The 12,013-nt window shown below is 43.2% G+C and overlaps 1 protein-coding gene across 1 annotated transcript in view; it reads left to right on the top strand.

Annotated features, from left to right (window-relative positions):
* Positions 1-12,013, top strand: part of MROH8 (maestro heat like repeat family member 8) — a 55,457-nt gene that overhangs the window by 10,129 nt on the left and 33,315 nt on the right. Inside the window, exons 4-7 of the mRNA XM_043883371.1 lie at positions 404-526; positions 7,820-7,899; positions 8,669-8,801; positions 9,618-9,713. Coding sequence (XP_043739306.1) covers positions 404-526; positions 7,820-7,899; positions 8,669-8,801; positions 9,618-9,713 — 432 coding nt within the window. The remainder of the gene's footprint in view (positions 1-403; positions 527-7,819; positions 7,900-8,668; positions 8,802-9,617; positions 9,714-12,013) is intronic.

The raw sequence follows: 12,013 nt of genomic DNA, 5'->3' as shown, positions 1-12,013 counted from the left end.
CCCACTCCAGTATTCTTGCCTGGAGAATCCCCATGGACAGAGGAGCCTGGCAGATCTGTCCATGGGGTTGCAAAGAGTCGGACACGACTGAGCGACGAAGCACACAGCGCACAAACAGGGAAGGTAGGTGGAGAGGCAGACTAAAGGTGGATAGAGCCATTGTGGAGGGCTTAGTAAAATCTAGCTGAGAGGGAAAATGAAGGCCCGAACTCAGGCAGGGCCCCTGGACAAGGAACTTTATTCCTCTGTAACTTCTTTATTCCTTGTAATAAAATACTAACCTTGGGTTGAATGAGATGTCAGTCGTTTAAAACATTCCAAGAAGCTTTTCAAAAGCCTTTTACAATTATCAAGGGAGATGATAATGTAGAATTGTGTTTTTATCATTTTCCCACAAACTCAGAGTGAACTTGAGAAGCTGACAGCCCTGAGATCTTTGTCTTCTCTCAGCCGAACTTTACCTTCTGATGAAACCACAGAGTCATTCATTCACAGCCACATAGCAGACATTGTGCATCTGCTAAGTGTAAGTATTATGACCTTATCCCAGATTATTGTGACCATGCAAATTCTGTGACAACAAAATCTTTAGTGGCTTCATCTATGTTATCAATTCCCTCAACTTCTTTTTCATATCAGTATTTCTGCATTAGAGGAGAAATACCCAGGGTACTCCACTAAGATAATCATCCTTGAAAATCAATTAAAAGAGCAGCAGGAAGGGAAGAAACAGCATTTAAATAAGCAAGCAGTAGTTTTGAAGCAGATTCTGTAATCAAATGCCTAGGTTCAGTGCCACTTCTGCCTCTTTCTAGCTGTGTGACTTTGGGAAAGTACTGCACTTCTCTGTGCCTTAGTATTCTCATCTATAAAATGAGAATAGCTGTATCTATTGGAGTGGCCAAAAATTTTGTTTGGATTTTTCCATACAATGTTATAAAAGTTTTTGGCCAACCCAGTACCTTACATAGCTACTGAGAGCATTAAATAAAGAAATGCCAGCCACAGAACACAGTACCTAACATGTATTTTGCATCTGAGCAACATGATGGTATCCTTTTTGTTGTTGTATTTTGTCCTATTTGTATTTAACTCTAGCCACACTCTGCCACTAACTCATTCATTCATTGCCTTATTAAGTACTTGACAGTTCTAGACAGTGTCCTAGGAACTGAGGCCACAAAGATATAATCTCTGTTCCTGCAGCCAATCAAGTGTCACAGATATTATAACGAAAGTTTAAATAAGTCTAGTAAGGGCACAGAAGAGTAAGTGAGTGGTCTGTTCCATGTCAAAGGATCCAGATGCACTTAGACAAGCACTTAACTTTTTAAAAAAATTTTTTAATTGAAGGAAAATTGCTTTACAGAATTTTGTGGTTTTCTGTCACACATCAACAAGAATCAGCCATAGGTACACCCATAGGTACACAGATTTGTAAGGCTGATTAGATTGATGATTAGTTTTCAGAACTGAAGGCTAACCTGCTGACGGGTTTGTTAAGTGGTAGGCATGGTAAAGAATCCACCTTTCAGTGCATGAGCCACAGGAGACATGGGTTCAATCCCTGGGTTGAGAAGATCCCCTGGAGGAGGAGATGGCAACCCACTCCAGTATTCTTGCTTGAGAAATCCCATGGACAGAGGATCCTGGCAGGCTACAGTCCATGGGGAACCAAAGGGCCAAACACAACTGAGTGAGTGAGGCCATAGGCACGCCAGAATATATCAAAGATCTTCTGTACCCAGAACACTGTGGTGCTTTGAAAAGAATACAAATTTCCTGGAAGAGTTATTCCTTGCCCTTCAAGAGTTTACAGATAGTTTGGAAGTGACCACACCTCATAAGTAGGTTGAGAAAAATTCCAAGTAATTCATCAAGTAGAACAGAATGATATGATGCAGATTTAAGGGTAAGTGAAGCTTTTTACTTGGCTCTGCTCCATGGAAAGAGGGTTATATGCAGCCATAGGACTCAGCCAAAATGGCATGATTCCACAATCCCACCTCTACAAAAATTGGCAGCAGTGGGTTGACACATACTTCAACCAGTCAGCTCAGAAGATCCACAAGCAAAAGCACACTGAATTTCCCCATGCTTTGCACCTGAATCTATCCAGCCAGTAGCAAAATACCTACTGTCAGGCATCAACCCAAGTTTGGGCTGGCACGGGGTTCAGCCTCGAAGAGTTAAGGAGAGTCAGTGTCCACCAGAAAACTCTAGGGGTCAGTACATAATTGTTCAAGACCATGTGCAAGAGCTAAAAGAGTGTTGCTTCCAACAACCAAGAGGAGAGGCAGTTCTGAGGAGAAAACCAGGGTCATTCTAAAGAAAGAAGTTTATGGGATTTGCCAGTCTTCTCTTGATCCATGACAAAGCATGGCTTTTCAGTATCCAGATAAAAAGAGCAAAGGAAGCTGAGAGCAGAATATGGAAAAGAAGAGGGAAAAGAATCTCTTACAGTTACTTCACCAGAGAAGATTTACAAATAAGCACATGAAAACATGCTCCATCACTGTGATTAGGAAAAAGCAAATTAAAACCACAAGAGGGACTTCCCTGGTGGTCCAGTGGCTTAGATGCCACATTCCTGATGTAGGGGGCTTGGGTTCAATCCCTGTTCAGGGAACTAGATCCCACACACTGCAACTAAGAGTCTACATGCCGCAACTAAGACCCAGCACAGCCAAATAAAGAAATAATACATATTAAAAAAAAAAAAAAACACACACAATGAGATTCAACTGTACACCAACTAGACTGGCTAAAATAAAAAGAAAGGTCATACTAAACATTAGGAGGATGTGGCACAACTAATAGTCCCATGTACCACTGGTGGGAATTTAAATAGCACAGCCATTTTGGAGAACTGGCAGTTTCTTAAAAAGTTAAATATATACTTACCATATGACCCAGCAATTCCATTCCTAGGTAAAATGAAGCGTATGTCCATACAATGACTTGTACACCAGTGTTTTATAGCAGCTCTATTTGTAAAAACTAAACCCTGGAAACAACCCAAAGATCCATCAACAGATGAGTGGATCAACCAATTTTGGTATATCTACACAATGGAATACTACTCAGCAATGGAAATGGATGAACTGTTAATACGTGGTACAACTTGGATGAATCTCAAAATAATTATACTAAGTGAAAGAAGCCAGATAGAAAGAGAATATGCTCTGTGATTCCATTTACATGAAATTCTGGAAACTTAAGACTTATCTATAGTAATATCACATCAGTGCTTTCCTGGAGGTAGGAGAAGAGTGGGGACAGGCAAGAGGGAGAATTTACAAGGTAGCACAAGGGAACTTTTGGGAGTGATCCATATCTTGATTATGGTGATGATTTCATGCATACATACCTATGCTCAAAATCATCAAACTATGCACTTTAAATATGTACAGTTTATTGTATGTCTGTTACTTCAAAATCAAAAAAGATGTAAACAATATGTGGAGAATTTTAATAGAAAAGAGAAGAACTACAATGACAATCGGGATATAAAGTAATGACAAGATTTGAGTGAAATTAATCCAGATAGATCTCCTGATCTAATCTTAAAAGGAAGTGATAAATAGGGTTGAGAGAAAGAACCAGTGAGTAGGGACTTTGAGGGGTAAATTAGGATCTGGCTATGTGAAGTAGTAATCCTGAGTTATGGCAGAATTATTCATAACCCTGGGGGCTTCCCTTCTTGTGGGATGTAAGCTCACTTGCCTCACAGGCATCTGGGATCTTAGTTCTCCAACCCATGTCCGCCGCATTGCAAGGTGGATTCCTAACCCGTGGATAACCAGAAATGTCCTCCTGTTGCAGAATTTTAATGTAGCTAGACTTGTCCATAATGCCTCTTAGTTTTCCTCTGGCAGCTTGAGACTCCACCCTAATTCTGCCTTGAGGTCCTCCACAAAACCCTACTACTATGTCATCTGGTAAAACGTATACTCAACATTGAAGAAGCTCTGTGTTACTTGAGCAGCACGGTAAGAAATGGATAAGAATGATGTTTTAGGAAGACTCTTCTATGACATGAATAATGCATGCTGAAGGAGTACGGAGGACAGGCAGTTCACAGTAGACTGAACGAATAGGAAAATCTGTCCTGTTGTCCAAGTGAAAGTTTGAGCTCCCTGAAGCAGAAGGATGGAGAGGAAAGGGACCTGTTTTAGGAATCAAAGGACACAGTTTCTAGTTCTAGTTCTGTCCAGCACAACCTTTGTGATTTTAGACAAACCACTTTGCTTCTCTGAACCTCTAGCTCCGCCTGGAAAATGGAGATAGTAATATCTGTATGGCTTTCATTAAGACCTTTGAAACAAATGTCTCATTTTGTTAGTATTGGTTAAGATTCTTCTTGAATCAAGGAACAAAGATCAACTCTGACTCACTTACATTAAAAACAAAGGGATGGGGACTTCCCTGGTGGTCCAGTGGCCTCCCCCTCCCAATGCAAGGGGCCCAGGTTCAACCAAGTCAGGAGACTGGATCCCACATACCACAACTAAGAGTTCTCATGCCACAGCAAAGACCTGGCACAGCCAAATAATTACATATAAAATTAAAACCAACAAAGGATGCTGGAATATCTCGCTTAGAGTCTAAGGAAGATGTTTACCTATCAAGGCTCCAAAAGAGCCCATTCCAGGACACCTCCAGGAGTCTCAAAGGCAGGGGCTGCTCTGCCATCACTATGACCCTAACCTCTCGCAGCTCCCAGTCTGTCTGTGTCTGTCATTCCTTAATTCCACAATCTGGGGGAGAGAGTCTGCTTGGCCCAGGCCGGGTCTGTTCTCCACTCCTGCATCAATCGGATGTGTCAGGGGACAGCATGGTATCATGATGCCATGACTTCTGGGCATCCCTCCCTCCCTGTGTATTAGAGGCGGCTCCCAGAGAAAGGGGGAGTGCTGTGATTTGGAGAGTCACCCAGGAGGTCCCTGCTACACAAATACTTTACAATCAAAAAGCCTCTCAGCTTCTGATTCCGCATAGTGGTTAGCATAATTGTGAATATCTAATAAGCCATTCATACCTTACTGATTTAAAAAAAGAAAAGACATACTGGGTGAAGTAAGAGACAAAGTAGAGAAAGACAAAAGATAGAATTTCACTTATATGTGGAATCTATAAAAGGGTACAAATTTTAAAAAAGGGGGGCTACAAATTAACTTATTTAAGAAACAGAAGTAGAATCATAGATATAGAAAACAAACTTATGGTATCAGAGGGTGAAAGGGAAGAGGGATAAATTGGAAAATTGGGATTGACATATATACACTATATAAAATAGATAACTATTAAGAACCTACTGAGGGAATTCTACTCAATACTCTGTAATGACCTTTATGGGAAAAAGAGTGGAGATATATATATGTGTGTGTGTCTGTACAACTGATTGACTTTGTTGTACACCTGAAACTAACACAACACTATAGATCAACTATTCTCCAATAAAAAAAAATTTTTTTAAAATATTATTCTGACAGAAGTGGTCAGGTAGATTGAAATCAGAACTGCAGGCCTGGTGTTTTAGCTAAAAAGCACTGCCTTCATCCACGTGGGAGTGGTTACAGGAATATGTAGAAATATGGCTATAGGGATGGAGAGTCAGAATCTGTGCAAAGCAGGAAGGGGCTATCACTGTGATAGATCAGACATGGGAAGTAAATAGAGGAGAGAAATCATAAATCATCTCTCTGACAAGCCTGGGGAAGGATGCCGTCCTCAGCAATTACAGGCAGGGGAGTCCTGTCCTTTACATGGGAGGATGATGTGCTCACCTTTTAACACCCAAATGCCAGGTTGTCCCTGTGACCTTAGTGATGATGCCCTTGAGAAAAGTAGATCTGAGTGAGTAGAGGCCTGTCAGCCTGAAGGCCAAGTCTGATGCTTTGTCCCTTCCAGACTGTGAACCATACAAATAAGTAAGCTCCATGAGGAAATCAGAAAGAACAAGTAGTCCATCTGCAAGATCTGACCAGAGTTGAAAAGTGAGACAAGAAAAGAGAAAGCAAAAACTCAGAAAAAGGCATGTTTGTTGAGCACTGCCTCCTGGGCACCGTCCTAAGTTCTAAATGAGATCTTTTGGGTGGCAGGCAAGAGAAACCTAAAAGGGGAGATCTATTCTCCCTATTCTAGGGAACATTGGGTGTTCCCTAGAATCCTGTGATAGGAAGAGCATCTTGCTCCAGAAAGGAAATGAAACCACACACACACACACACACACACACACACACAATTTCCGCATGCCCAGTGAGAACATTCCACCTCTTTCCTCCTTTCTGTGTATTTCCATCTCCCTCCCTCTCCCTCCTCCTCCCCTTTCCTCTCCCCCCTCTCACCTCTGTTCTGCCAAAATTTGCTCATTTGGTTACCCTATCCATAGGGCAGTGCTCCCAAATTTTAAGTTTTCTCCTTTTCATAGACCAGCCAGACAGAGATGGAGGCTCCTTGTCTCAGTTTAGCATTCCTAAGAGAGAGAATCTAGTGAGTTGACTTTGTGATGTGTACTCCTAGACAGATGAGTTGTGGTTAGTGGAACAAAATGACTTAGCAGAAACATGGCTATGTGCGGACTTCCCTGGTGGTCCAGTGGCTAAGACTCCATGCTCCCAATGCAAGGGACAGAGTTCAATCCCTGGTCAAGGAACTAGATCCCACATGTCACAACTAAGGATCCTGCATGCTGCAACTAAAGATCTTGCATGACACAATGAAGATCGAAAATCATGCTTGTGGCAGCTAAGACCTGGCCCAGCCGGATAAATAAATATTAAAGAAACGTGGCTGTGGAACACCCGCTGTTGATGGCCTAAGGCAGTTGCCAGAGAGGCTGGGTAGATGGTCCTGTAAGGAGGCCTCTACAACAGTTTACATCTGCTCTTCAGCTCAACCCCTTGAGATAGAGCTCATCTTCTCCATCCGGATAAGGAACCTCAGGCACAGGGAAGTTCAATATGACACACAGGGTCACAGAGAGCGAGAGAGTCAGAACCAGTGCTCAAACCCAGGTGTATCCAGCTCCAGAGCCTCTTTTTTCCTATCACTCTGCAGGTTTATTCCGTAGTGCAAAGCTGCTTTCCCTCTGCCAGTTTGGAATCTGTAAAGTTATTTGTTTTCCAGGACAAGCAACTTAGAATAAGACTAAGCTCTAGAGAAGAGATGGCTGGTTTAGTAGCAAGAAGAGTTAAGAAGCCTAAACTGGAAATAATCACTAGTCATGAAAATAATGACTAACAGACACTATCTCACAGTTACTGAGGGCTACTGAGTATTATGGGCTTCCCAGTTGGCTCACTGGGTAAAGAATCCACCTGCAACGCAGGAGATGTGAGTTTGATCCCAGGGTTGGGAAGATCCCCTGGAGGAGGGCATGGCAACCCACTCCAGTGTTCTTGCTTGGAAAATCTCATGGACAGAGAACCCTGATGGGCTACATACAGTCCACAGGGTTGCAAAAAGTTGGACACGACTGAAGCGACTGAGCACACATGCATTGAGTATTATGAATTAGCTCATTTAATTATCACAACCAACTTATGAAGGTAAATAGTACTGTTATCTTGTTTTACAGATAAGGAAACTGAGGTACAGGCAGGTATCTGCTCAAACAGCTAGTAAGAGGCAGAGCCAGGCCTCAGAGACTAAACTCCTAGCCTGGCCACAGTCCTGCTGCCAGCCCGGCGGAACCCAGGAGCAGGCCCACCAGAGGACCTGCCATGGTTATTCCAGGCCGTTCACGTCTCCTGCCATCTGGCTTAATGGCTCGGCCCATTCTCGACTCTCTAAAGTTCTTTCCCTCTCACTGCAGACGCTGGTGGAGGAGGAGCCCCTGCAGTCTCTCTTCAGCCCTGTGCTCCAGGAGGTCTTTATCACCATCACTGACTTCAGGTGAGACCCGCATGCCCCCTATGCGTGCATCCTGCTTCCTCATTCAGGGCCACTGCCAGAGCCCACAGACATGCTTCCTATTTTTGATTCCTGAAAACTATTTAGAAAGAGAAGGGAAAGTCAGACCCATGTTTCTGTGTAAGAAGTTGGCTTTCATGTGTGCTCCCATCTGTATCTCAAAGACCTACTAGAACCTCTGTGGAGCTCAGTTGTGTCCAGAGTATATTCAGTGTAAAGGTATTCCTGTATATGCTTCATGACAGCAGAAGTCCATGGCCTGAGACATTGGGAAGGGCTGTCTGCTATTTACCTCTCTTAGAGATTAGTAAGGCACATTAACTGATTAAAGGTCCCAAGAAGTCCTGTAGTTAAAAGGTTTTTAAACTTGGGTCCTCTCAGCAGTCCCCAAACTCAAAACCAAAAAATAGCAAGCATTCAGCACAATACACTTTGGAAAATTGTGGTTTGCTGTATCAGACTCTAGCTGGCTTCCTTCTGTGGTTGAACTGGAGAAAAGCCTGAGGAGTCACTCTTGTGGATTGGGGGGGAAAGGAAGGGACCAGATTGGAGGCTCTGAGCCTGAAACTCCTCCTCTTAACCTTTGCAAGGTTTGTCCAGACAGACTGACAAGTGTGCCATTGGTCTCCTCCATTAGAATGATATACCAAACAAACAGTCTCTCCTTCCCTTTGGGGTCACTTGGATTCCTGCTTATCAACATCAAATCAGATTCTTCCCAGCTAGCTATTCCCAAACTGTCTTTTCTTAGTTACCAAGATGTCTACTTGCTGTTTGGTTCTGAAGATCGAGCTGACCTGTTCAGTCTTGTCACCAAAAGTGTAATCGCTCTGCCCTCTACCCATCCGCAGGAAATCATGCCAGGCGGATCCTACAATTCAGAGGTAACTCACACCTTGCCAGAGTAACTCGCCAGCCACAGGGTCAGCTGATCTTGGCTTTTTGAAAGTACATTCGATTTTTTGGAACTCACCAAAAACCATTTAAGCGAAGTCTGGTGAATAAAACAGGTGGCTCAGTTGGCAAAGAATCTGCTTACCAATGCAGGAGATGAATAAAATAGGTTGTTAAATAGTTTTTTTTTATTTTTAATCCCACTTTAGTTTGTCTTCTTCCCTTCATTCCTTCTTTTCCTGCTTTTGGCTTTACAATAAGACAGGAACATTCATATGCCTAGTTTTTCAATAACACCTTATGGGAAAGCTAAATGAACTTGTTGGCCAGCCCTATGCATCAGGTGGCCAGAGAGAGGCTTCCTGATGAGGTGACAGTTGCAGAGAGGGCGTGTGAACACCTTGGAAGAAAAGCTTTCAAGCAGAGAAAAGAGGAAGGGAAGGGCCAAGGCTGGATTTCCTTCTGCAGCTGGTGAACTGGAAGGTGAAACAGTTGCCAAAGGGGACTTTGTTCTCCTGGGTTTCAAGGTATCGGAAAGATTCACAAGTCAAGTTTTAAAAGTATGTTGATAACCCATAAGTAACTCTCACATGTAGTGAGAATCAGTTACCTGGGTTCCCAGTAAGGCTGAGATATCCATTTGAAATGAAAATTTATTGTTTCACCTCAAATCACATACTGCCTGCTAGTGCTTTACCCAAAGGTCCTTCACCTTTGAGTAAGGTCTAAGATAACCAGGAGAGCCTTGAAGTGTACAGTGTGGGAGAACTTCCCGTGGGGTCCTCACTAACCCTGTGCCTTTGCAGTGTCTCTACAGGCAGACATTTCAGGCGTTCGTTGAGATGCTCCAGAGTTTGGTGATAAAAGACCGACATTTGGAAAATCTTGACATCATTTTTAAGGTAAACAGGGTATCAGGAGAGAATGGGTAACTATTCCTATTAACTGGTGAAAGTGGAAGAAAAAAATATGGAAGGGTTAAGTTTTAGGCGGCAACATAATAGGCGAGGATGGGCTTCCCTGGTGGCTCAGACGGTAAAGAATCTGCCTGCAATTCAAGAGACACAGGTTTGATCTCTGGGTCAGGAAGATCCCCTGGAGTAGAAAATGGCAACCCACTCCAGTATTCTTACCTGGAAAATTCTATGGACAGAAGAGCCTGGTGGGCTACAGTCCACGGGGTCGCAAAGAGTCAGACGCGACTAAGGGACTAACACTTTCACTTTCACTTTTTGTAATAGGTGAGTATCAGCTCTGCGTGTTGAGTCAGACTTGGGTTCAAATTCTGACTCTCTGCCATTCATTGGTTAAATACATTCAGCAAGGAATTTAATCTCACAGTCTTCACATTTTAAAAATACTTATCTAGGGAGGGAGGTAGGAGTGGGGATCGAGATGGGGAACACATGTAAATCCATGGCTGATTCATGTCAATGTATGGCAAAAACCACTACAATAGTATAAAGTAATTAGCCTCCAACTAATAAAAATAAATGAAAAAAAAATGCTTATCTATTTATTTATGGCTGCACTAGGTCTTTGTTCTTCAAAAGCACAGGCTGTTTCCAGTTGTGGTGAGTGGGCCTGCTCTGCGGGGCACGGGCTGCTCATTGAGGTGGCTTCTCTTGTTGCGAAGCACAGGATCTAGGCGCATGGACTCAATAGTGGCACACGGGCCTAGTTGCCTCAAGGCATGTCAGATCTTCCGGGACCAGAGATCAAACCTGTGTCCCCTGTGTTGGCAGGCGGGTTTTTAACCACTGGACCACAAAAGAAGTCTGTCTTCTCACCTTTAAATGAAGATAATAATTGCTATGAGTATTGAATAAATGCTCTTCAAAAATGGTTTAAATGCTTGCTATAATTATTCCTTAAATTATTTCTGCTCATTACTATAGAAGGGCTTCAATCAGTGATCAAGAGAACAGAGTCAGCCTCGTGAAGGAGTAAATAGGCAGCTGCCTACCAGGCAAGGTTGTTCATAGCCACCTGCCATCACCTGTACCCGTTCCAGTGCCATTCCACCAATAGGGTGTTACTCATTGGAGTGCATTCACTGCAGTTCAAGCATCTTACTCTCTTTCTCCTTTTTTAGATGCAACCATTCTAGAAAGGGATAACCCTTTAAATTATTATTAATCACTTGCACCTTTATACAGATGGATACTAATCTTTGCCACGACAGACCTTAATGTTATTTTTCATGCTTGTGCTCAGTCGCGTCCAACTCTTTGTGACTCTATGGACCGTAGCCTGCCAGGCTTCTCTGTCCATGGGATTTTTCCAGCAAGAATACTGGAGTGAGTTGCCATCGCCTCCTCCAGGGGATCTTCCCAACCCAGGGCTTGACCCAGTCCCCTACATCTCCAGCATTGGCAGGCGGGTTCTTTAGCACTGAGCCACCAGGGAAGCCAGACATTATTTCTCATCCCTCTTCTATTTATACATCAACACTCCAGCCACATTGGGTTTCTCTCATTTACCTGGTTTGCCTTAATCCTTCCTGCCTTCCTAGCTTAATTCAAGCCATTTCTTCTACCTGAAATGCCACACTTTTTGTGAAGCTCCTCCTCCATGAATCCTTCCCTGACTGTTTCAGGCAGATACAATTTCTCATTCTCAGTTCAGTTCAGTTGCTCAATCGTGTCCAACTCTTTGCGACCCCATGGACTGCAGCACGCCAGGCCTCCCTGTCTATCGCCAATTCCTGGAGCTTACTCAAACTCAAGTCCATTGAATCCGTGATGCCATCCAACCATCTCATCCGCTGTCATCCCCTTCTCCTCCTGCCTTCAATCTTTCCCAGCATCAGGGTCTTTTCAAATGAGTCAGTTCTTCGAGTCAGGTGCCCAAAGTATTGGAGTTTCACCTTTAGCATCAGTACTTCCAATAAACGCTCAGGACTAATCTCCTTTAGGATGGATTGGTTGGATCTCCTTGCAGTCCAAGGGACTCTCCAGAATCTTCTCCAACACCACAGTTCAAAAGCATCAGTTCTTCAGCGCTCAGCCTTCTTTATAGTCCAACTCTCACATCCATACGTGACCACTGGAAAAACCACAGCTTTGACAAGACAGATCTTTGTTGCCAAAATAATGTCTCTGCTTTTTAATATGCTGTCTAGGTTGGTCATAACTTTCCAAGGAGCAAGCATCTTTTAATTTCATGGCTGATAGTCACCATCTGCAGTAATTTTGGAGCT

Source organism: Cervus elaphus, chromosome 23 (assembly GCF_910594005.1).
Source record: "Cervus elaphus chromosome 23, mCerEla1.1, whole genome shotgun sequence".
Classification (NCBI taxonomy): Eukaryota; Metazoa; Chordata; class Mammalia; order Artiodactyla; family Cervidae; genus Cervus; species Cervus elaphus.
Note: the sequence above shows the minus strand (reverse complement) of the source record. Positions and strands in the feature narration are given on the sequence as shown.